The sequence below is a fragment of the Cornus florida genome, unplaced genomic scaffold (genome assembly GCF_030987335.1).
Source record: "Cornus florida cultivar Cherokee Brave unplaced genomic scaffold, ASM3098733v1 CherokeeBrave_3.0.0_Hap2_Chr05, whole genome shotgun sequence".
Lineage (NCBI taxonomy): Eukaryota > Viridiplantae > Streptophyta > Magnoliopsida > Cornales > Cornaceae > Cornus > Cornus florida.
The window spans coordinates 59,946,308-59,972,546 of record NW_026775575.1 but is presented as its reverse complement, the minus strand read 5'-3'; the positions used below and the strand labels follow the sequence as shown (position 1 = coordinate 59,972,546).

The 26,239-nt window shown below is 34.4% G+C and overlaps 3 protein-coding genes across 4 annotated transcripts; all 3 read left to right on the top strand.

Moving 5' to 3' along the window:
* Positions 1-1,790: 1,790 nt before the first annotated feature.
* Positions 1,791-10,393, top strand: LOC132306592 (monocopper oxidase-like protein SKU5). Of its 2 annotated transcripts, XM_059804039.1 has the most exons (9): positions 1,791-2,323; positions 5,784-5,893; positions 5,979-6,249; positions 6,344-6,482; positions 6,746-7,109; positions 7,553-7,918; positions 8,020-8,098; positions 9,446-9,645; positions 9,995-10,393. In XM_059804039.1, the coding sequence occupies exons 1-9, from the start codon at positions 2,189-2,191 to the stop codon at positions 10,101-10,103; spliced, it is 1,773 nt and encodes a 590-aa protein (XP_059660022.1). In that variant the 5' UTR covers positions 1,791-2,188; the 3' UTR covers positions 10,104-10,393. The 2 variants fall into 2 exon arrangements, with proteins under 2 accessions (XP_059660022.1, XP_059660023.1); XM_059804040.1 differs by lacking the exon at positions 9,995-10,393 and having other exon boundaries at positions 9,429-9,623.
* Positions 10,394-15,372: 4,979 nt separating this feature from the next.
* LOC132306591 (serine carboxypeptidase-like 20) lies at positions 15,373-25,995 on the top strand. Its single transcript, XM_059804038.1, has 15 exons — positions 15,373-17,396; positions 17,541-17,685; positions 18,368-18,444; positions 18,605-18,727; positions 18,883-18,985; positions 19,055-19,092; positions 19,164-19,265; positions 19,937-20,017; positions 20,108-20,350; positions 21,252-21,317; positions 21,388-21,509; positions 22,447-22,560; positions 22,796-22,841; positions 23,170-23,296; positions 25,541-25,995. The coding sequence occupies exons 1-14, from the start codon at positions 17,244-17,246 to the stop codon at positions 23,251-23,253; spliced, it is 1,497 nt and encodes a 498-aa protein (XP_059660021.1). The 5' UTR covers positions 15,373-17,243; the 3' UTR covers positions 23,254-23,296; positions 25,541-25,995.
* Positions 15,527-16,640, top strand: LOC132309331 (inactive LRR receptor-like serine/threonine-protein kinase BIR2). Its single transcript, XM_059807648.1, has 2 exons — positions 15,527-15,726; positions 16,229-16,640. The coding sequence occupies exons 1-2, from the start codon at positions 15,527-15,529 to the stop codon at positions 16,638-16,640; spliced, it is 612 nt and encodes a 203-aa protein (XP_059663631.1).
* Positions 25,996-26,239: the final 244 nt, after the last annotated feature.

Genomic DNA, 26,239 nt, shown 5'->3' with positions numbered 1-26,239 from the left:
ATAAATATGATTACTTTTATATATATATATAATAAAATATTACATTATTATTTTTTTATGTTTCCTATATTATAATATAAGCTTGAGTTTGAGTTTTAAATCATGAGTGAAGCTGAACCAGTATACATGCTATTATATGAGTTTGAGTTGAGATTGCACTCAATTTTGATAGTCTAGTTTGAGCTCCAACAACACTTAAAATAAATAAATAAATACCACTTAAAAAACAAATAAAAATAAAAACCACTATAACTAACAACTAGCCGGATAGCATAGTGCATCCAGTTCCTCCAGTATAATAAATGAATAGTAAAAATTATGAAAGGTTAAAATTTTGTATTTTATTTATATATGGTTGTCATGGAAGCTATCATCGGTTATTATGGAAGCCACTGCAGGCATAGGAAATAAACATATTTTTATTTGTTTCCAAAACGAATTACAGATTTACTTCTCTATTCGTTTGTTTCCATAAATTTTTCTTTCCCTTTCTTAGTATATTAAGTCATTTTATTCTAAATTAACAAAGCAATGCCTAGGAAATAAACATATTTTGATTTTTGTTTCCAAAACGAATAGTAGATCTCTATTCACTTGTTTCTATAAATTTCTCATTCATTTTCTTCATATACTAGGTCATTTTATTCCAAATTAACAAAGCAATATCTGGACTGGTATGATTTTTTTGTTTAATTATTTGTGTACTACGTAACATCCCAAGCAGATCTCAAACCGTTTGTAATTTAAGTCAATATAAGTTATACGCAATATTCAACATAATCCTAATGGATTATTTGTAATTAACATCCAAACAGTTTGTAATTTAAGTAAATATAAGTTGTACGCGACATCCTAACATAATCCTACTTGATGATAGTTATTGACTTTAATCAGAGAAACATCATACTGCTAATGGATGATAGTCATTGACTCTAATCAGAGAAATACTAGTTCAAATTATAATCACCGGATGATCCACTATTTTGGAGAGGATAAACCTGTATAATTTTGGAGGAAAAATGTTTCATACTTTTTGAATTATAGTTATTTACTTTAATTGGAGAAACACTACTTCAAATTATAATCTATTTAACATCCAAAGCAATACGTAGTTTGTATCCAAAACAGTACGTACTTTATTTCATGCTTATGTTATATGTAAAATCCTAACAAAATTTTACTAAAGAGAATAATTGCAGTAAGTAATTGAGTAGGAAAAAGACTATGAACAAACACGAAAAGACGGAGAGAAGAACACCAACACAAACTTATCTTTTTCTTCAATTCTAGAACAATAAATTATAAATCAATAAACTAACAAATTTTAGACAAAGTGAAGAAAATTGACTGTTATCAGAAAAATTCAATTTAAACTACGTAGACAATATGAATTTGGAATGAATAAATAATTATTCAGACAAATGGAACAAATTTGATGATAATCAAAAGAATTTCACTAGAACCCCTAAAATAAAATACCATAGAACAAGAAAAGGGAGAAAGAAGACGTAAAATATAAAATTGAGAGTTAAATAATATTAAACCGGACCCACTTTCTCTATTAAAATAAGTCATATCGTATTTTAAATATAATGTTTAAAGTTTTTATGTATTTGGAATACACCTTCTAGTGGTGCGTTGAAAAATTAGTTACTCAGTGATTTTAATTTACGCGGTATTCTTACAGCCACTTATTTCAAAAAGAGAAAACTAGTTACCGTGAAATTGGAGGTAATTTTGCTTACAACTAGTCTCTCTTGTGCAAGTTGCAACCTTTATGCACAAAAAGTTTGCAGAATTTGAAAGCCAGAAGGTGGCTCCAATAGAAAAATGGGGCCCAAAACGGGAGGAGTCTCAGACGGTCAGGCACCCAAGCTGTCCTCCATGGCCACCTTCTAGCGTTCTCACAGCACAGCACAGCACAGCACCACACACACACACACACACACACACACACACACACACACACAGAGCACTGCCGAAAGAGCACAGATCCCCAAATATCCTTTTTCACTCTTTCTCAATTATTGATAATTTGACATTCATATCCATAAAAATACTCAAAAATAAATAAAAACAAAAGAAATCGAAGAAAAAATAAACTGTAAGGTGTCGGTGGCTGAGAGAGAAGAATCATAATTGAGAAGTGAGAACTCACTTGCAGTTGTAGCGAATAGTATCCAATCCAATGCCCTCCGGCATACCCATTTCTTGCTGTTTCCTTCTCTGCTTGTTTACTGGGGCTTTAGGGGGAGACCCGTTTGTATTCTATGATTGGACTGTCTCATACATCACAGCCTCTCCCCTTGGAGTTAAACAGCAGGTTCTTTCTACTCTTTCCAATTCTATCTTCTTGTTATATATATATATATATATATATATATATATATATATATATATATTATAATGAATTTATAGTGTATAAATTCTCTGCAATTGTTTCTGTTGTATGAATAGAATATTATATATAATGAACTAAATTATGCTTTTTTTCAATGTTTGTGGGTTGGGGGACTCCATGTTCGTTATATGGAGATGAGATTTGTTCTTCCTATTGGTAAAGGTGCAATTTTTTTTTTAGGGGTATAAGGAATATTAAATTTGAATATTAAAAATCAATGCGTCATGATATTCTTCTAAAATGTGTTCAAATTATACTTTGTTCCAAGAACTGGGGCTTAGAGGTGCCGAATCATCTTATGAAATGTAACCCTTCTAGTAGCTGCTTTTTCCCCTGTTGTGGTACCTTCAAATTGTATGATTGGCAGTACTAATAGACATTTTCTTGTTAGTAGTCTGAATCAGTAGATGAATAGAAAGGGATTATTATTATTATTTTCAAGGAAGATTATGCTGAATTAACTCATAGTTGCACTTGGATCTTTAATGGCTTTTGTGCTTAGCTTGTGTGACTTTGAGAGTTTTGAGGTTTGGACTAACCAAACTTGACTGACAGTGTAATGGATCTTCTGCTGAAATGACTTACCTTTAAGTTTTATGCTCAACCATGTCAGTAACTTATCCCAAGTACCAGCTTTTCAGATTAGGCCACATTTCTCCTAAACTTAATGCCATAAATCTTCAGTAAAGCAACAGCTGAGGCAAAGGTGATCATGCCATTCCACTTGTAGTCTACAAAACACAGATGTAGCTTGTCCAAGAGCCTTATGGTCTTGTCAGATCTCTGACATACCTTTTTTATGTTGAATGTTGGTATACTGGGTTTTTGTCAGATACAAGTAAGTGGAGTTGGCTGCCACTGGTTCAATATCTGCCATATCCTTATAAGTTTTTTCTTCTTTCTTAACAAGTTAAAAGATTCAGTTAGAATTGTGACCATTAAAGAACATACAACACCTGATCCATCCTGCTAAACTACTCAAAAGATAAAGAATTATCATTAACTTCTTCATGCTCGTTCCAAGTTCGAAGTACCATTTGCACAAATAAGAATCCCCTCATTTCTTCTTCATATAGATAGATATAGAATCTGTGGAGAAATTACTCCTTATTTTTCAAATGAATCATCACAAAGGAGGATTAACCTCAACAAGCGGCAAAGATTTAAGAGCTAGAAAAAATAATAGATAAAAGATATGCGACTAGAAGAAGTTTGATCCTAATTGTAGTACTAGAAGAAGTTTGATCCTAATTGTAATTAAAGAAGTTTGATTAACATCCATTATGGCATGTGTTTCTCTGCTATACTATGTGATTTGAGATCGCATACATTATAATATTATGAGCTTAATAGAAAAGTTGTTTGAAGTAGGTAAATACATTCTTTTTCTTTTTAATTAATTTTGCTGGAATTGTAGACCAATGCACGTACTGAGATGCTAGTGTAGGTCATCCTCCTCTTGGGAGATTGGTATGACTTGTCATGTGGTCATAAAGCACATAACATGAACGCATGATATAATATGTTGCATGAATGACTCATAAGAACCATTCAAATTCACAGAGATATTGGATTATCAGTTTCACAATTTAAGCTCAAAACTTGTGCCTATTTTTTCACTTGTATTATTAGGTTAATAAGACTTAGGTTGACATATTTTGTTAAACAACACTAGAGTCTATATTTTTATTTAGCTAGAATTTCAAAAAGAAAGTTAGTGTCAATTTAGTTACCTCTTTGTCATGGTCACAGTAGGAATTCAAGTTTCAACCAAGGGCAAAAGTGTAATCTCCAAAGCCAAGGGTACAAAGGTAATTTGAGACACATATGCACTCTCCAATATTAGGGTTCATGCATTCATATATTAGGGTTTCATGATTGCATGTTTTGATTTTTGAAAATCCTAATTGATCTGCACAAGTGTTTTTGAGAAGTTGCTAATTCTGAAAGTTTTCCAAGTATAGAGCACAGGGCACTTCGATCGATCGATTGATCAATCGAAGGCTACCGGTTGTATGTCGATCAATCGAGCTGTCTGAAACAGTAGTATTCTTTTAGGATTAAAATACAAAAACCCTTGTTCTCTTTACAACTTTGTTTAGTCTATGAATACCCTATTATTTCAGAGAATCTAGATACGCAGAGAGATACATAAGCTAGATTGATTTTAAGCATAATTGAGGCAATATATATTTTTGTTTAAGCATTCATCAATCATATTGCATTAGATTGGTGAGTGTCATATATAAGTATTGACAATAGAATTGTTACAGAGCTGAATTGAAGAGCTCAACACCACACAAAAGTCAATCAACTGTGATTGGGGTGGACAACTAGTTTGGAGATCCAAATTTCTATTGAAGAAGTAGATTCATGACGAGCAAAGTCTGTTCTGGACTGTTTGCCTGGAAACTAAGCTTGAGTTTGGTGGATCAGTCTGTATCAAGAGGTAACTAGGAGTTTCGGGGTTATTGAACTGTTAACCTAGTGTAGTAAATTTAATTTGACTAGGCAAGGTCTCGTGGTTTTTCTCATTTGGGTTTCCAAGTAAAAATTTTGGTGTCCGTTGTGCATGCTTTATGTTGCTTTTATTTTTTATTTTTTAATTGAATGGTTGTTATGATTGGCATGATAGATTGAATGATATTTGATATTTAGTTTTAATTTAAATTTGATTTTTCAGTTAGTTAGTTAGAATTCAAAACCTATTCATTCCCATCAAGGTCTTGATTACGGACCTTGCGCTAACTCATTATCAGAGCTTAGGATTTCAGTCCTTACCCCATCAGCATATTATCAATGACATAGTTACATAGATAACTTGACTTTAATGCATAATCTGTTTTGCTAAGACCAGCTTCGCCATTTGCCAAGACTTTAAAAGCACTGCTCAAACAACCATTTTTTCATGTCTTGCACTTTGTGTAACATTTGAAGGTTACTTGATTTTTATTTATTTATTTATTATTATTATTATTTGAAACTCACGCACCCACTTTGCTCCTTTGTGGACTTGACCCTCCACTTTCTACTCTGGATGATGAGGAAGTGCCACTAGACTACAAGCCCTGGGTGAAATGAAAATCTTTCTTTATACCAATGTTTGATTTTCTATTCTAATTTGTGTTATTGTAGAGTTATACCTGTTAAAATGTGCTTTTATTATGAAAAATGGCTCTATACCCATCTACTTATATAAGATTTTTTTCTGTCCTTTTTACTGACTATTCTTTTTATCTTTTTATTTACTTATCCTTTCTTGTTACATCCTTAAAGTTTTTGATCTATTTTATTGCCTTAATATCATGCTTCGTTTTTCTTTGATTTTACTTTACTGATGAATTTTGTGCCGTCAAGTGATAATGAGTTATATCTATTTTAGGTGATTGGAATTGAAGGGCAGTTTCCGGGACCCATTCTTAACGTTACTACAAATTGGAATGTTGTTGTCAATGTCAAAAATAATCTTGACGAACCATTGCTTCTCACATGGTATGATTCTATCAAGACAAAAGAAAGGTCAATACAATAGCAAGTGATGACAATAATGATATTGATCATGCTAATCTAATTGCAGGAATGGCATACAGCATAGGAAGAACTCGTGGCAGGATGGTGTCTCAGGAACAAACTGTCCTATCCCTGCTGGTTGGAATTGGACATATCAGTTTCAGGTTAAAGATCAAATAGGGAGTTTCTTTTACTTTCCCTCCCTAAGCCTCCAGAGAGCTGCAGGCGGATATGGGGGAATCATCATAAATAACAGAGACGTCATACCAGTACCATTTGGAACACCAGATGGAGATATCACGATCTTTATTAGTGATTGGTACACAAAGAGCCATAAGGTCTGTGTAGATGCTCTTTGCTCTCTGCTTTTGGTTAATACTATACATGTTCTTGTTCGTTTAGGGTATTGACCAATGATTGTGGGAGTAACAGGAACTTAGGAAAGATATTGAAAGTGGAGTTGACCTTGGAGCTCCTGACGGTGTCCTCTTGAATGGAATAGGTCCTTATCGCTATGATGAGACACTTGTTCCTGATGGTATTGCTTACCCAACGATAAATGTTGAACCAGGTAACCTTTTGGCCGGCATGTATGGTGTTTAGTGATATTAATCAATTTAAATTTAGCATGAATAGCATTTTATATTTATGGATTTCCAGAACTCCTCTTGTCAATAAATTTTTAAGAAGAAAATCACAAGGAGCTTCTAACGTATCCTTCCTAAAAGCATTTACATTATGGCCATATTGTTTTTATAATATAAAATACATTTACTCAGTTTTTTGTATTGCACATGCATTGATGACTATGGGTTTGTGTCTCATGTGGAACAGGAAAAACATACCGCCTCCGTGTACACAATGTTGGCATCTCTACTAGCTTGAATTTTAGAATCCAAAATCATAACTTGCTTCTTGTTGAAACTGAAGGATCATACACAGTTCAGCAGAACTACACAAACATGGATATTCATGTTGGTCAGTCATACTCATTCTTGGTGACAATGGATCAAAGTGCTAGCAGTGATTATTACATCGTTGCCAGTTCACGATTTGTCAATTCATCTGCCTGGGCTAGAGCTACAGGAGTTGCTATCTTGCACTACTCCAATTCTCAGGGGCCTGCTTTAGGTCCTCTTCCAGATCCCCCTGACGGATCTGACACATATTTCTCAATGAATCAAGCAAGATCCATAAGGTTGTAGTAAACCAGTATTCCTATTGGATAATCAGAAGTTTTCACTTACCTGGAAAACTAAATAAATAAATAAATAACCAAGTTTTCCTCAGAGTATTGCTGGCCTCTACATAGATTTTGATGTAGAATAATATACAATCCTCCAATACGAATCTCGTCGCCTTAGCAATTATAAAATTGACAACAATGATTTGAATGTTAAATCTTAAAACCAGGATATCTAGTATTTTTAACTGCTGAAGTTTATAATTTCTGTTAGAGAGGATGTTAATAATGCTACAAGAAAGCTTCAGAGGGAAGGTTTTAATACTCTTTTTTTTTTAAATCTTTTTGTTTCCCATGATTGTCATGTAGTTGTAATTGTTTATTTGGCTAATGTTGATGTTTTTAGTAAATGCTGGGCTGACTATGTCACATTCTTGTGATGGCATTATAATCTGTAGATGGAACGTTTCTGCTGGCGCTGCTCGTCCAAACCCACAGGGATCTTTCAGATATGGTGACATTACCGTGACCGAAGTATATGTGATTCTCAATAGGCCTGCAGAGCTTATTGATGGAAAATGGCGTACTACCCTTAATGGTATTTCATACTTCACACCTTCAACACCCCTGAAGCTTGCCCAGCAGTTTAACATTCCAGGGGTTTACAAGCTTGATTTCCCAAATAGACTGATGAACGAGCGAGCAAAAGTTGACACATCTATAATTAATGGTACTTACAGAGGTTTTATGGAAATCATATTTCAAAACAATGATACGACTGTTCAGAGCTACCACATGGATGGCTATGCATTCTTTGTTGTGGGGTAAGCTCTAAGTTTTAATATATTGATGTCTCTCTCTATTCCAAATCCATGGAATTTGAGAAACCGGAAGAATGTTAAGTAATTTCCATTTTGGATTGTAGCATGGACGTTGGTGTATGGACCGAGAACAGCAGAGGCACTTACAACAAATGGGATGGGGTTGCTCGTTGCACTACTCAGGTTATTCTTTTCCAAAATTTGAATTCATGGGGCTTTTGAATGAAGAAGCTGGTTAAATTAATATATGTGTGTGTGTGTGTGTGTGTGTGTATCGGAAAGCCTCCAATGCACTTTTCATCAATAGCAAAAGGAAGATTTTCCAATTAGATGAGAGAAATACGTCTAGTGTGCTGGACGCATCTCAAAAAGTAGTATATCTAGCCAAGCAGCTTGATAAAGAAGCCTCACAATATTCCAACAAATCAAAGAGTTATTATAAATTTATTGAAAGCTCCAAAATCAGTACTTAAATTAAATAGAATTCGAACTTAATAAATCCACATATTATAAGTATTTATGCCATTTGTAAGGTCTATCTTAGTTTTTTTATATTATAGAAGTTCAAAATTTTAAGATAAGAAAGGCACAAAATTAGATATAATTTTTTGTTTTTTATGGTAAAAAAGTCTTTTAATTTATTGTATCAAATGTTTGACGATATGAATGCAATTATAAATTTTTTTTTAAGAAAATATTGGAAGAGATTCCTGGGTTCTATATGAAATTCACAACATTTTGTACCAGAGGTCAAATAGAGGTCATTTTTTAAATATGGAAAGTTCACAGCGGGTTAATTTAAGAAATCCAATAAATTCGTTGTAGAGGGCATTATAAAATTGTGAAAAGTTGATGCAGGGTTCATTTTGATACCATGAAAAGTTTATGCCGGGTTCATTTCGGAAACATTAAGAGTTTACATTGGGCTCATTTGAAATATTTATAGCCGACTTTGAGGTTATCTGAGGCATTGAAAACTCTTGGTTTGAAACTTTGGCGGAGCCACATATTACTTCTAAACTCCCAGATCTTTTAAGTAACTAACAAGTACAGGAGTAACAATAATCCAAGAATGTGGAGGGGGGAATGGCCCTAATCACCCTTCTCTCTCTCTCTCTCTCTCTCTCTCTCTTCTCCGCTCTCCTAGTGTTTGTATGCAAGGAATTACGTAAAAGGAGACAGAAAGTGCTCTAAGGATGAGTTTGATGGTAGAATTTTCTACTGAATGCGCGTTTTTCTTTATTTTCATTGAGGAGTTGCTGTACTTCAACCACAAAGTACTATTCTTCTGATGTACCTTTAGTCTGGCTTTCTGTCTTGGTTTGTTGTTTATTTTATGATTTGTTTTTCCTTTGTATTTTTTCTGCTTGTGTGTTAGAGGGCGGAGTATGTTTGTAACCTTTTTTCAACAACTATGCCCTGGATTGGCGATTACATTGCTATTTTACTGTTCATGTCTGTTACGAAGCTTCTGAGTACCGTGTCTTGATGGTGCCTTAACCACCAACTTCAGTTCTCATTTGCTTACAGGTGTTTCCTGGATCTTGGACAGCAATTTTAGTTTCTCTTGACAATGCTGGGATTTGGAACCTCCGTGCACAGAACCTCAACTCGTGGTACTTGGGTCAAGAAGCTTATGTGAGTGTGGTAAATCCAGAGATCAGAGAGAAAACTGAGCTTCCTTTGCCTGATAATGCCATCTATTGCGGTGTACTGTCCTCCTTACAGAAGTAAGATGTTCACCAACACAGCTACAATTAACCTGAAATTACTCCTCTTTGTTTTGACCAGAAATAGTTGACAGAAATTTCTAGATTCAAAATTTCCATATATCAAATTGATTTAGAATGAAAATTTCACTTGCATTCCTCAATTTCTTATTGTTTCAATGGACTAAAACCTCTAGTCAAATTGTCAAATCTCCATGCTTTATTGGGAATGAAACAGGGTATGATGGGTATCTGAGGAAAACTTGCCTGTTATTATTTTCTATCAAAATCAATGTGAATGGGTTGTAGGATTGGGTTTTTAATCTTAATTCTCATTCCAAATTCTTATATGATTTATTTTTTATTGCAGGGATCAGGCTCAGAGAGTCAGGTTTTCTGATGCACCGTCTGTTGTTTACGCAAGTAGAACAGTTTTGGCTGCATTTATCATAGCTTTCTTTGGAACTTTCATCAGGTAACCACTTCACAACCAAACATGAGCAAGCACTGTAATTCAAATCACTAAAGGAATGCGCTTGTGACGTAGTTCGAAGCAAAAATAGCAGAAATTCGAAGATATGGGCTCTATTCGTCTCCATGGAAATTGTATCGATGTTAAATCAATATGTATCATCTTGTTTTATTATGTATCAATATGTAATCTCATTGTTGCATGCCATGACTATGAAGTATACTTGTATGACAGAAGTCATTGGAATGGAAAATGTTTGAGCTAAAAGCTAATAAATAGAGGCCTTAAATCTCATCATATGGGACTCAGCAGCCTATGTCTGGTTCATTTTTCCAACTGATTGAAATTTATACTTTTTAAATGCTCATCCATTTTCCTATGTCTAAATATATTTTGGTAATTTTGAGCAACATGAAGAAAGAACATAAAATTTTCATTTTATCCTTTATATGTCAGCCTGTACAGAATTGGAGGATGATGAATTTGGCTTATTCATGCTATCATGCCAAAGGAAGAGCACTCCACAAGGACAATTATATATCCACAAAATAATTGCTCTCAAAGTCTAATCCATGTCTAGGCACTTATTAATCCAAAATCTACATTTGTGATTAAAAATGTAGCTTTAACTCTTTTGGTGGCACCCCCGGCCACTAGTTCGGTTGGTATGATTAGGGATGACAATAGGTGGTTTGGGGGTGAGGATCTCATTCTCCATCCTCATTCCTGTTTAATTTTTTCACCCCTGTAAATTTCCCAAAGCCTGTCGGATTTTTCAAAGCAGCCCTCATCTCCGTCCTCATTTACATAATTGGTTCTCCAGAACCGCTCCAAATGGGGCAGGCTCTCACCGGGGTAAGGATTTTGCCATCCCTACTTGTGCCTCTCTTTTTTTCACTAGACTTACGATGTGAAACAAAACGAGGGTTATGGTTTCCTCATGTGTGTGTATATATACTTAATATATTTTAGCAATCTATCATAATATGTAAAGGTAATTTAATAAATTTATAATATATTCGGGTAGGGTGGGGTAGCCCTTCCCTGAAATCGCTCTCAAAACTCGTTGAATTTTTCAAAGTAGCCCTCATTTCCGTCCCTTAATACATAATTGGTTCTTCAAAATTGTCCCAAACGGGGTGGGACGAGACGGGTCCCGTCAAAGTGGGGATTTTTGCCATCCCTAGGTATGATGGTCTCTCCACCTTAAAGAAAATGTTGGGACTTCCAGTTCTGCCATTGCTAGAGACATGTTGTGGTTATGGGTGTGCGTGTTTGTTGACTTTTGGAAATAAATAAATAAAAACAAATTTCTTTCAGTGTGTATTATCTTGGCTAATGAGTTCAATTAACAATATATTGAGTTCAGTAAGAGCGGCCCTTCTAATGAGTTCAATTAACAATAAAATTGATTAGAGCATAACGTATAGCATTTCCCACCATTTGTTTTTCCCGTGGAACTGTGGTGACTCATAGCTCAGCTCTTGGATTTGGAAGGAAAATAAAAGAAACTGATGGATAATCATTTTCATGTTTGGTTTGGGAGAAAGGACAAGGAAATATTTGGAGGTATAGTTCAACTTTCCAAATCTCATTTGCTATTCTTTCAAAAGTGAAAAGATTTGAAGAGAACAAGTACCAACTTATGTAAAACTTTCATAATACCAAAAATAACTTTAATATTTTTAAGAAGAAATTTTAAAAGACATTTGGGTCTTATATTATTAACATTAGGGCATGATAGTACTTTTGTATAAAGTAGTTTTTTTCTTCTCTCATTTATCTTTTCCAAACAAGAATGATATATGGGGTAACTCGATTTCTCAAAATATTTTCTGTTGATATTATTTTTGAAATTATAATAAATAGTTATTTTTGGGGGTTTAGATCAAAGTTATGGACTTTATGATCACATTTTTTCACTTCAAAATTGTCTTACATTCAGACAAAAAGTTCACTTACCAATTTCATCAAATTTGTGCTACAATTTTGGCATTTTTAGAAGATGCTGAGTATAATTTTAGTGCTTTTTTTTTTTTTTATATATTACTTAATTTACTTTGTAAGAAAATAATAATTTATCAGTTGACTGTTTATTTTAAAAATGTTGCATCCACTAACAAACACTATTGAAAAATCCTCTAATAAGCACTACTAATAAATTAACAAACACTATTGAAAAATCCTCTAATAAGCACTACTAATAAATTACATAGTGGTGGCAGAACACTCAGCTTTTCGAGTGGGTGTACCAGTGTAAATGAGTGATATGATCTGTAATTGTATCTAAAATTTAAAAGATTTACACTATCGAGTATTAAATTAAATGGTATCTCCTTGAGGTGCATAATAAAAAAATCAAAAAATTGGTACGAATCAAATCTACTATTCGATTTCGATTCCAAAATAAGGAACCATTAATTTACGATTCGGCTCTGGTTTTAAGTCCATTAGGACCAAATCAAACCAAACCTTAAACCACACATATATACACACACACACATATATATATATTGTATATATAAGAAATTAAGGAAAATAAGTGTGAGCCTCGAGGAGAACTTTTTTGTACTCCCATTATGCAAAATTATATTACATTCTAATATTAACAGTGTTTATAAGTAAGGTACACAACCTAATGGTGTTCATTCAATATTATATGTTGTAAAATTTTTACTCTCATTTTTACACTCAATATTAGATTTGTCATAAAAGTAAAAGAAAAACTACAAACAGGGAAGAGAGAGGAAGCTGTTTTGATTCAATTCTCTTCCTTCAAGTCATTTGATAAAATACAGCATCACTCCTATTTATAGGAGATGATGTCGACTAATTTAGTCATGTGTGTCAATTACACTTGCTTCCTTCGTCAATACAATTTTGGTGCCATCTTTACTTTTTCAAGTTGCATGTCTACAATATGCATAAAATATAGTTGTGGGTTTTATAGGAGATGATGCCGATTAAGACAGTCATGTGCACCAATTACATTTGATTCCTTCGTCAATACAATTTTGCTGCTATCATTACTTTTTCAAGTTGCATGCCTACAATTTGCATATATATATATATATATATATATATATATATATAGTAATATAGTTTTGGGCCCCACTATATATATATATATATCTCTATAACAAGATTCAAATATTAACAGTAAGTTACCAAACTACTGTGGCTTGGAACTGTCATTTTCACATTCAGTATTAGATTCAAATATTAACAGTGAGTTACCAAACTACTGTGGCATGGAGAGACCTTTAACCGTATCTTGTTACAATATATATTTTGTTTTGGGGAGGTTTTGAAGTCCTAAAACTCTATTTCATAATTAAACTGTTCTAGTCTTTTACGATTGAGGGTCTAACAGTTCTGGTTCTGATTCTAAGTAGTTCGGTGGATTTTTTTGGTCCAAAGTAAATTTTTATTTAAATAAATAAAGGTAAAAGTGCAAAAAAATCTATGGACTATCCATTTTGTTGCAAATCGCACCCTAAAGTATCGAAGTGTGCAAATACCCTCCCCTCGCACGGAACTCACTGGATTAGCTTTCCATGACCGAAATAACCATACTTATTTCATTATATAAAAAAGGGTTAAATGCAAAAAACTCCCCTAGACTATTAGAGTTTTGCAACAAACCCTCCTAAACTACAAAAAACTCCCTAAATTATGATTTTGTTGCAATTTACCCCATGACGTCAGCTTCTGAGCCGAAAAATTTAAAAGACCAGTTTGCCCTTATAATAATACACTACGTTGTTTTATACCCTTCTTACTTTTTTTTTTGGGAAAATTACATATAAATGGAGTCAAAGTTCTATATTTACTTAGAGGCTGAGTCAAAGTTCCATATTTCTCTAAAATGGATTGCTGAGGTGGCACATGATTTTTTACTGTTTAAAAATTGTGGTGCCTAAAATACCCTTCCACGAAGGTACTACTTTTTCTTCGAAGGTACTACTTTTTTGAACTGAAGGTACTACTTTTTGGCGTCCAGGTACCATGTTTTTTAAACACCCGCGAAGGTACTACTTTTTCTCCGAAGGTACTACTTTTTTAAACTGAAGGTACTACTTTTTTACACTAAAAGTACTACTTTTTTGTCAGGAAAGGGCATTTTAGGCACCATAATTTTCTAAATAGTAAAAAACCATGTGCCACCTCAGCAATCCATTTTAGAGAAATATGGAACTTTGACTCAGTCTCTAAGTAAATATGAAACTTTGACTCCATGTATATGTAATTTTCACTTTTTTTTTTGCCAAAACATTTTAACACAACTAGGACACTTCATATGCCGCCGAGCAGAATATTTCTTAGGACGCTTTGGATGAACGGCGGCAGTGAACCGGCGATACGGATCCGGCGGCTGTGGCGAGAGAATCCCGGTCTGTACAGTCCAATTGTTGAGCTCGGCCGGATTCGATGAGCTTGGCCCAATTGTTGCCGGCACCGGACTAGCTGAAGACGAAGTTGTCAGGGAGGAAGACCTGGTCGTATGGTCCGGATCAAACGCTGTCCACATCATGTGCTCTACGCACACCACTTCCCAGAACTTGGTTCCGATTTGGTGACGGCGATGGGCTAAAGTGGCGGCAGCGGTGATGGATTGAATCGGCATGTAGAAGAACTGCGGCTGAAGTGGAGGCAGTGTTCGACGATGAAGTCGTCGTCAGCAGCAGCGGCGGGGAATTTGTGGCAGTCGGTCGGGAATCGTCGCCGTCCATGGTGATCGACGTCTTCTTCTTTGACCATAGCCGCCGCCGCCGCCGCCGCCGCCGCCGCCGCCCCAACACCACCATCACCTCCACACACGACTTTCCCCACTTCCGCAATCAGCATCGTGAAAATCAGATTGGAGAAGGTTGTTGATTCATACGGATCCAGCTCCTACTGTTTATATATATGTGTGTTTATATATATATATATATATTTGTTTGTTTTGATGGTGATGGAACAGATTAAGAAAATCAAATTGGAATCGTGAAAAAATGTGAACGGAAAAAGACTAACAAATTCATACCTAAATCATCCGCACAGAAGGACAATTTGGTATTTTCATATATGGAAGGGCATTATTGTCCAAAAAATTTAGTTTGTCTATCGCGTAATTCTCACATGCCCATTTTTGGACGGGTAGTGGCCGGATGGTGATCGGCAAAAAAATTGTATAATCTAGGGGTTTTTTTTGCAATTTTGGTAGTTCAGGGGAGTTAGTTACAAATTTACTAATAGTTCAGGGGTTTTTTTTGCATTTAACCCTTAAAAAAAAAAAAACTAATTGTAAAATACCAATTATACCCCCCACTAACTTAAGTTGCCCTAAATTTTGAATCAAAGCAAGCCCTGACACTCGCCGGCCTAATCAACGACCTCCATGGCAACCTCCACAAATCAAAGCAAGCCCTGACACTTGTCGGTGACATGCTCGACCGTGGTGGAGATGAGATCAAGATCCTCTACTTCATCCAGAAATTGAAGTACGAAACCGAGAGGAGTGGTGGGAAAATCATCACCATGAACGGCAATCACGAGATCATGAATGAAAAAAGTGGACTGCCGGTGACAATGAAATTATTTTTTGTCGAGGTGGGAATATCGGTGAGATTGGAGGACTCTGCGGTGTAGAGAGCTTTGTATAACCCACCGCAACGAGTAAGGATGTGCTCGGGACGGCGAGTTGAGGAAGACGGCTAGAAAATATGTCGACAGCGTTTGTGGGCTTTGGGCAGCAGCAGAGGGTGGTGGTGAGAGCGACGTTAGAGGATTCCCGACGGCGGCAACAGAGATGATGGGACGGCTCGCGGTAGAGAGCGTGGAACAGCGGTGAGTTCTGCAGTTGGTGGCGGCTGGTTCGGCTGTGGATGACTCGGCCTTGAGAACAGCGACCAAGGCTTCACAGTTTATATATATACAAATTTATTTATTTTTTTGATAATTATATGTCTGAATGAAATGGCTTGGATTGACTGTGAAGGAAGAGTGATGCATTGCATTATATGTCTAAATTTTGATAATTAAATTTCATTTATACACACACAAATTTGAATTTTAAAACCCTAAGCCCTAACAAAACAAAACCAATCTCACATCTCTGATCAACAACAATCTCATGAAAATTTTCAGATTATTCAGCTATATTTCCATTGTATTTCTCTGTTTTGTCTCTGTTTCCATCGTCGAAGACGATGTGAAGTGCTTGCAAGGTGTGAAGAACTCTCTCACTGACCCTCATGGCAAGCTCAATTCATGGACTTTCACCAACAATTCAGTCCGCGTTCTGTGTAAATTCATCGGAGTTTCATGCTGGAACGATTTTGAAAACCGTCTCTTCAACCTCGGGCTTCGCGGTATGCATCTCGTCGGCGAATTTCCGGAGTCTCTACACTACTGTCATAGCTTGCAATCTCTCGATCTCTCCAGTAACGATCTCACCGGTTCAATTCTTACACAAATCTGTTCTTGGTTGCCTTTTTTAGTAACCCTACATTTATCTAATTATCATTTCACTGGTTCAATTCCGGTTGATCTTTTCTGACACAAACTAGTATTCTAGCAGGTTTGATGAAAAATGGCAGTAGAATGATTTTGAGAAATAATAATAAGAAGACCCTATTTTGTATTATCAAAGATTCCATGTCTATATACTACCGAATCTATATTCTATATATATTTCTATACTACTGAATCTCTCTCTCTATATATAGAGAGAGGAAAATACACCATTAAACATATAAATATCACAAAAAAATAAATTTATAAATAAATAAATATATATATATATATATATTAAAAAGGGCAGTTTGGACATTATCATAATTTCACCAGACGCGTGACTTTACACACGCCAGAAAAATTGATCCGATGAGTCCTAGGTGGTATTTGCATACTTTAGTATTTTAGGGAGGAATTTGTAATAAAGTGGATAGTTTTTTTTTTTTTTTTGCACTTTTGCCTAAATAAAAATAGTTTCAAAAGGACCCAGTTTTGGCGCTGACAAGAATCTTTTGCTGTCGCCTATTACCTTAATATTCTATGTTATTTCAGCTTTAGTTCCTCCAATGCCGCTTTGTGGTCAGTGGAGCTCTCTCTCTCTCTCTCACAGTTCCCATAAGATTCAAGAAATCTGAAATCGCTGACCATGGCCAAGAATGGTAACTCAATCCACATAATAATCATACTAACTTACATTCTATTCAGCTCTGTGTCAACACAATCTGCTCCTGAAAGTGCACTCATCACACAGATTCCTGGTTTCAATGGCACTTTCCCTTCCAAACACTATTCTGGGTATGTATATATATATATATATATATATAATATCTTTACACTTGTTTGTTGTCAGTTCTAGTTTTTCTAACCTAATTCTATTTGATTTTTTGTGGGTTTTTCATTTATTTGATTTTTTGTGTTTTATTTCTGTACATGGGTTTGCAAGTATGTGACCATAGATGAGAACAATGGGAAGAAACTGTTTTATTACTTTGTGTTGTCTGAAAGGAATCCATCAGAGGACCCTGTGGTCCTCTGGCTCAATGGTGGACCGGGGTGCTCGAGCTTTGATGGATTCGTCTATGAGCATGGTATTTGATTAACTCTCTTTTCTTCTTTATATTCCAAGATTATGAAAATGATTTTGTAATTTAATTTTTATTATGAATAACTGGCCCCTGGTTTATGCACTGAAGAATTCAATGATAATTTTGTGAATCCCATATGTTTTTTTTTTTTTTTTCTTTTTCTTTTTGGATTTTTATAAAATAAAAAATAAAATAAAACCCTTGATTAAAGCTCTCTTTTGTATCTTGTGTACCTGTGAGATTAGTTGGATCATTAGGATCAAACACAGAGGGATTTGAATTTGTGTGAGTGGATTAAGGGACATTTTGGAATCACATAAAACACACACACATACTATATATATATATACCTTTCTTCATCAAATACCAAGATTATCATTTTGGTGATTCTATTCAAATTCAACAGTTTCCTGGTTCAAATGTTATGTCAAGCAAAATTGAATAAAGTGGTTCCATTTTGGTTTTAGTTTTATTGTCCAGTTACTGTAATGTAACATTATTGGTGTTCTTGCAATTAGAAATGGTACAAATGATCCATTTTGTGAGAACATTTATTTCTTGTAAGGTTGGATTTTTTTTTTTTTTTTTCTCAGTTATCATATAAAAAATTAAAGAAAAAAAGAGAAAGAAAATTTTCCCCCCATTCCCACAAATTTATACAAGAATCTTCAATCATATTTTGCAGGACCCTTCAATTTTGAATTAGGAAAACCACGGGGAAGCATGCCTCGGCTGCATCTCAATCCGTACAGCTGGTCCAAGGTTATAAGTTAATTTAATCTCGTATAAGATTATACAAATATAGGACTTATTTTCTCCATCAATGTATGTCATATATGTGGGATTTAATTATAATTGTTTTTCGACTATTATCTTCCCATATCGTGTGAAATCAGCTCCTTTATGGATATTTGCTTCTCAGGTTTCCAACATTATATATTTGGACTCTCCGGCTGGCGTTGGATTTTCTTATTCAGGAAATAAATCCGATTATGATACTGGGGACCTAAAGACTGCTTCTGATTCACACACATTTCTCCTCATGGTATCATTTAATATAAAAAAATAAAATAAAATCAAGAGCACAGATATGTTTACACACCTATATATATATATATATATATATATATATATATATATATATATATATATGCATTCTTGTATCCTAAAATGTTTTCCAAACTGTTGTTATATAACTAGTGGTTTGAGCTATATCCGGAGTTCTTTTCCAATCCATTTTTTTTATCTGGAGAGTCATATGCTGGAATATATGTGCCGACACTGGCTTATGAAGTAGCAAAAGGTATATCTTTTAATTTCTAAACTCTATGTTGGGATGAGAACCTAAGATCTAATTTTGGATCTTCCGCAGGAATTGATGCTGGCGTAAAACCCATTCTCAAATTCAAGGTATGTCTTCTCTAGGATTTCTTTTTTTATAACCAAAAGTTTTTGCTGCAAATTAAGTAGATGGAATATAGGGTTACATGGTGGGCAATGGAGCTACAGATTTGGAGTTTGATGGCAATTCATTTATTCCGTTTGCGCACGGAATGGGCCTTATCCCAGATGACCTATTTGAGGTGAGTAGAGAGCTTCTCATTTTGATCAAGGGTATATTTGTGCCTATTGATCTTACTATTAGGTCTTCAATGTATAAGTGAAAGTACTGCTCTGAAGTCACATTACAACGCAGAGTTTATCAATTTTAGCATTTTGTTCCATTTAAGGCCATTCCAGTTTTAACTACATCTGAGGCTTCCACCTATTTCAATATCTCTCTCTTTTTTCTTCTTCTTCTCCTTCTTTATTGCTATTGAGAGTTGGGCCATTGCTTAGTGTAATGGTAACACATTACTTTGAGGATGGCCTTACTTAGCTTTGGGGTACTTAATTTCTTTATTTAGCTGCATTTGGGTGCCTTTACGTAAACTTGAGATCAGCTTTTTGTTTGCTGGTTCAGTGTTAATTCTTAGTCCAAGAATAATTCAGTGAAACCAACATAACTAAAAGCCAAGACTAAAAATGATTTCAAAGTGTGTCGGTTTATTTATTTATTTTTAGTTTGCAAGAGAGAAGAGAGGAGGGGGAGGTTCACTGTTAGTTTCAGACTCTGAACTCAAGGATTTTTTAAATTTTGGGACTTTATTTTAAAATCAACCAGATTCATATTAAATGTTGAATCGGAGGCTATGAATTGCCATTGTTCTCTTCTTTCTCAACAACACATCTCTGCTAATGCCACACACTGCAGGAAGTTACTACCGAGTGTCAAGGACATTATTATAATCCAATCAGCACCAATTGTGAAAACAAGCTTGCAAAAGTTGACAGAGTAAGATTGTGCTTTTTACCATTGCATAAAAGAATTTTCAGATAGTGTAGACATGTGATTTATTTTCTTTTATATTCTGACTAAACTCAGGATATTGAAGCTTTAAATATATACAACATTTTAGAGCCATGCTATCATAGCCCAGAAACGGGAGGCATTGAAAATGTTTACATGCGGTTACCATCTAGCTTCAGGAAATTAGGCGAGACTGAAAGACCTTTTCCTGTACGAACAAGAATGTTTGGTCGTGCCTGGCCTCTTAGAGCTTCCGTAAGAGATGGAATTGTCCCAACTTGGCCACAGCTTCTCAACAGTAACAATCTTCCATGCACTGTAAGTCACTCAACTTCCTATCCTTCTTGAACTTATTTCAGGTGATTTCCAGTGACTTAGTTTGCTTGAAGCTGTATGTCCACACTGCCAGCTTTCCTTACCAAAAAAGAAAATTATCTTTGCAGCATTTGCCACAGTAAAATCATTTGATCTATTACATTCATTTTCAAAATTTGACATATTTCCTTTTTTCATCTTGGTTGAACATTTAACATTAGCTTCACTAGGGATACCTACCATCACTAGACATACTTTTTTTTTTTTCTCCTTTTTCATATAAGCTTATGAGACACTACAAACAGAGATTCTTTTGCGGTGCTGTCTAATCATGCACAGTGATCAAACTGAGCATATAAATATGAGCCTAATGTCAGCCTTGTTGAATTTTAAAATGTGGTAAACAATGTTGAGCAATCAAGAAATCTGCCCTTACAGTAAGCTTAGCTTGGTTAATTAGATTCAAATGGGATGGTGATTAGATATATAATTGGAATTAGGAAGTGAGCTATCTAATATCACTCATTGGTAGAACCAAGTGGTGTGACAAACATTTGGTGTGACTAGAGCACTCTACAAGGGCAAGAAAAATGCCAAAAAAGGTGTTGCATATGACTTTGTTATGTCCTTTGAACAAAAATGCATTCTTCTTCAGCAACGGTCTACTTTCATGGCAATCCAGCAATTGATTTCTGGTTAGTCTCAGTGCAAAATGAACCGGTTTTTGAAACTCTGCATATGCATGTTCCCTGTTTTCATTATCTTGACACGGCATCTTTGTAATTTGTTATGTGGGTTGGGGCTATCTTTATTTTTATCTGGCCAGTGATGCTTGGCCACTTTCCACTTTATGGAAATCAGTCACTAGCATTCTTATGATTCGTGTTCGAATTTCAACATGCAGGATGATGAAGTTGCAACTGCATGGCTGAACAATGAAGCAGTTCGGAAAGCAATTCATGCTGAACAGGTAATATTTCAGCACATAAGTTTCTACAAGCTTTAAGAACTTTGATTTTACCATCCCTATGATACATTAGGAAAACGTATCAGGCAGTTGGGAGTTATGTACAGGCAGAATTTTATTTCATCATGATTCTGGAAGCATGATCAAGTATCACAAGAACCTCACATCCCGAGGATATCGGGCACTCATTTTCAGGTAGATCAGCATCTATAATGTTATTTACTGCTCTACTGTTTTTGCTATATCATTGTATATTTTGTTGTAAACCTTAATGATTCATAGGGAAGTGAAACAATTTCAAAATCCTACAACAATTTGGTGCTTGATTTGGTTGTAAGATTCCAAAATTGCTTTCACTTTAGTCTCTCTTTACATTGCCTAATTTGGAGTATATTACTTTCAAGGAAATAGAAAGGAAAAAAAAAAAACTGATTTAGTTTATGATGGAAGTGCTTTCATGGTTAAAAGTTCACAAGTCAAACAATATGCCACATTTAGCTCTGCTCCTCTGTAGTTTCATCTGGAGTTGGTGCTGTAGAGAATCTACTAAGAATTGTAGAAAATTTTCTCCATTAAAAATATTTAGAGCCTATATTATGTTCTATAATGAGAGCATGAACCATTTATTTACATTAGGTCTACGTTCTGTAGTTCATTGAAAACTAGAGATCAGGGACATATAACCATTTATTCAAAGTCTACGTGCAAAAAATAAATAAATAAGTAATAAAAAGTGATTTCAATTGTGAAACAGTGACCGCATTGAGAAAACTAGTGAATCTAGCAACCTGCTTGTGATACTTCTCTCTCCAACTTTTTGTTTCTTATGAATATAGTTTAATATATTAATATTCTTTTATATCATATTCAATTTCAACATAACAATCAAATGTCTATTATGACATCAAAATCTAAGAGAAATTCACACACACACACACACACATATATATAATTTAGACAACAGTCTGCTCCCAGAGGTACCTTATGTTCTTCATTTGCTATGCATCTTTATTGGTAGCATTATTATATGATATGCTACTTACGACTACTGCTATGCACTTCTGTGTTTGGCTTAGATTATCCTTGATAGTTTTTTTTATGTTAATTTCATGCATTTTTACATTTCTTGCAGCGGGGACCATGATATGTGTATTCCATACACTGGAAGTGCAGCATGGACACGATCCATGGGATACAAAATTGTGGATGAATGGAGGCCTTGGATTTCCAATGGACAAGTTGCTGGGTACGTTACTAGACTACTACTATGGAACTTGTTCTTGTTAATCATGAAGAAGCGTTAATATTCTATAAATTTTATTGTTTAATCATTATTTGGTATTTATAAGAACATTTTCTGAACTTTCCAAACAAGCCAATTTATATCTTCCCGTCTTTAACAGTCCTCAACAAAATGTTGTTCCATGAAAAGTTCATTATTATGGAACGACACCCACTAACTATATCTTATTTGGCTTCAGGTATATACAAGGATATGATAACAATCTCACATTCCTCACTGTAAAGGTCCGTACACTTACCTTGTCAATCTGTCTCAAATAAATTAAGGGTGTGTTTGGCTGCATGGAATTGGAGCTTTGGAATTGGAATTGGAGAAAATATTAGTTCAAATATTGTAACCACATTTCATACAACCGAACATAGCCTAACCACATTTATAACAAATATTGTAATTATTCATTTATTTGGATGTTGTCTTTCCACAGTCCGTGGTATATGTGGATTCCACATGTGGTACAGAGGGCTGCGGATGCTGCCACTTAATACTTTCTCCTATTCTTTTTCCTCTTTCTCGGCATTGAGTTTTGCATGCTATTTTATGTCTTTGGTGCAGGGTTCTGGACATACCGTCCCAGAATACAAACCGCGTGAAGCATTGGACTTTTCTAGCCGTTGGTTGGCAGGGAAGACAATATGAAAGAATTTCAATGGCTACTTAGAGAGAAGGAAAGAGAAGCATGGTAATTTATTTTTTTATTTTTACTTTTCCTGTCTAATGACTAGTGAATAAAAAAAATTAAAAAAAAAAAGAGAGTATATGTAATCATTGATGGGAGAATGACCTTGATATAGCAATTCCCATGTATCATTGAATTACACTGAGGATGTAAGGGGTAAAATCATAAAACCCCCTATATTATCCCAAAACAATCATATAACCATCTATACTAAAGAAAACTATCTAAAAACTCCATTAGTTTTCGCAAATCCATCATATTACCCCAATTCCATTTGTTTGGCGTTAAAAAGTAACCGAACACTAGCACATGCCTGTCATTGCCAATTTTTAAATATTATATGACCAAAATGCCTTTTTAGCCCCTTAATGACCAAGATGTCTTTTTAAGGGTTAAAATCATTAAACCCCTCTATACTATCCAATTTGATTACATTACCTCATATATTAACAAATAACCCTCAGAACTAACAAAAGTGATCATTTTATCCCCATTTCGTGACGGACCTGTTATTTATTTATTTTAATAATATAAATCTACTTTTTCCTAATTCTATTCTCTTTCTAACTCTTCCTTAAATAATAATTTATCTTTTTCTAATTTTATTATCTTTCTGGCTCTTTTATTTATTTTTTATTTATGATTTTTTTAATAATATAAATATACCTTTTTCCTAATTCTATTCTCTTTCTAACCCTTCATAAAAATAGTTTACCTTTTTCCTAATTATATTCTCTATCTAAGTATTCTCGAGTTAAAAGACAATAGAATTAGGAAAAAGGGTAAATTTATATTATTAAAATACATTATAAATAATAAATAAACAAATAAATGATCTGAAACTCTTTGTACTTTGAATAATAATAAGTATAGGTGTATTAAAAATAAATAAAAGATTAGAAAGAGAATAGAATTAGAAAACGATAAATTATTATTTAAGGAATAGTTAGAAAGATAATAGAATTAGAAAACGGAATTGGGAAAATGGTAGGGGGGTTATATGATTGATTTTGGATAGTATAGGGGGTTCAGAATATTAAACCTTAAATTAATATCAAACCATGGAGGTCACAAAATAGTGGTAAAAAGATCATTTTTGTTAGTTCTGCGGGTTATTTGTTACTATAGGGGCTTATGTGACGTTTTGGGATGGTATAGAGCATGGTGTGGATGATCCTTTGTTTTATTGGTTCTTTCTTCCTGCAGACTGAATTCAAATGTTGATCAATACCTTGCTCAAGTTCCAAGGAGGAACCAACTTGGAATGCTTGTGAACTTCTAGCTCCCAACACCTCCTAAGGTCTTGGTGTTTGATTGTTTCTGCTTGTAGAGCACACGAAAACCCTATTTGGCTACTGTTTAGGACAAGAAACTTCAGTTCCAAGTAGTGCCTGCTCAATCAGTGAGTTGGTTATGAGACAAAAAAGTATAATGGAGTAATCTCTTGATAACATTTTAACCTTTTTCTTCATCTTTTTAAAAAGATATTAAATTTTACAGAAGAAATAGAAAAAATGATGAAAATACAGACAGAAACAAGCTTACAGCAGAAAACAAAACCTAACAACAAGCCTACTAACTGCTAAAGACAAGAACCAAACCAACACAGACAGAAACTGAGCTTCCTTAGCCCAAAAATGCCATCTATTGTGGTGCATTCTCATCCTTACAGAAGTAAGATGTTCACCTACACGGCTACAATTAACAAGAAATTACTCCTTTTTGTTTTGACAGGAAATAGTTGAGATTGAAAATTTTCATATATCAAATTGATTTAGGCTCCGTTTGTTTGTTTCGACGTAAAATATATTTTTTGGAAAAGATTTATTTTTACTTTTTAGGTGTTTGGCAAAGGTCTAGGTTGAGGTCGAGTCCTTTGGGGCGTGGTGTGTAAAATAACTTGCCGAAAATGAGGGATAAGTTTTTTTTGTTTTGTTTTTATTTTATTTTTCTTCGTAAATATTTTACGACAACCAAAACACCAGAAAATAAAAAATATATATATTTTACATCCAAACAAACGTAGCCTTAGAATGAAATTTTCACTTGCATTCATCATTTTCTTATTTTTCCATTGGACAAAGAAATCTAGACAAAAGTTCCATGCTTTATTGGGAATGAAACATTGTATATGAAGAAAACTTGCCTGCTACTATTTTCCATCAAAACCAATGTGAATGGTTTTAGGATTGGGTTTAATCTCAATTTTCATTCAAATTCTTATACGATTTATTTTTTGTCTTGCAGAGACCAGGCTAAGAGAGCAAGTTTTCTGATGCACCGTCTGTTGTTTACGCAAGGAGAACAGTTTTGGTTGCATTTATCATAGCTTTTTTTGGAACTTTCATCAGGAATCCACTTAGCAACTAAACATCAGCAAGCACTGTAATTCAAATCACTGATGGAACGCGATTTTGACATCCACTTAGCAACTAAACATCAGCAAGCACTGTAATTCAAATCACTGATGGAACGCGATTTTGACATATTCAAAGCTATGGGCTCTATTTGTCTCCACGAAAATTGTATCAATGTTGAATCAATATGTATCATCTTGTTTTATTGTGCATCCGTAGATTGTATGCCATGACTTTGAGGTATGCTTGTATGACTTGTATGACACTAGTCATTGGAATGGAAACTGGTTGAGCTAATGGTATATATATTCGTCGAACAAAAAGCTAATAAAATGTCTAGTTCATTTTCCCAACTGATTATTATTATTATTATTATTTTTTAATGCTCATTTATTTTCCAATGTCTAAATAGATTTGGTAAGCCTCAAGCCTTGGCTACAATTTTCTTTATTGCCTTCAACTTGATGAAAAAAAGGTCCTTATCCCATTTTTGGGAGACTCGAACATGGACATGTAAGATATAAATTTTATAATTGGCTAATTTCGTTGTTAAAACAAGTCCAATTGAGTTGTAATTTTTCTGTTCAAA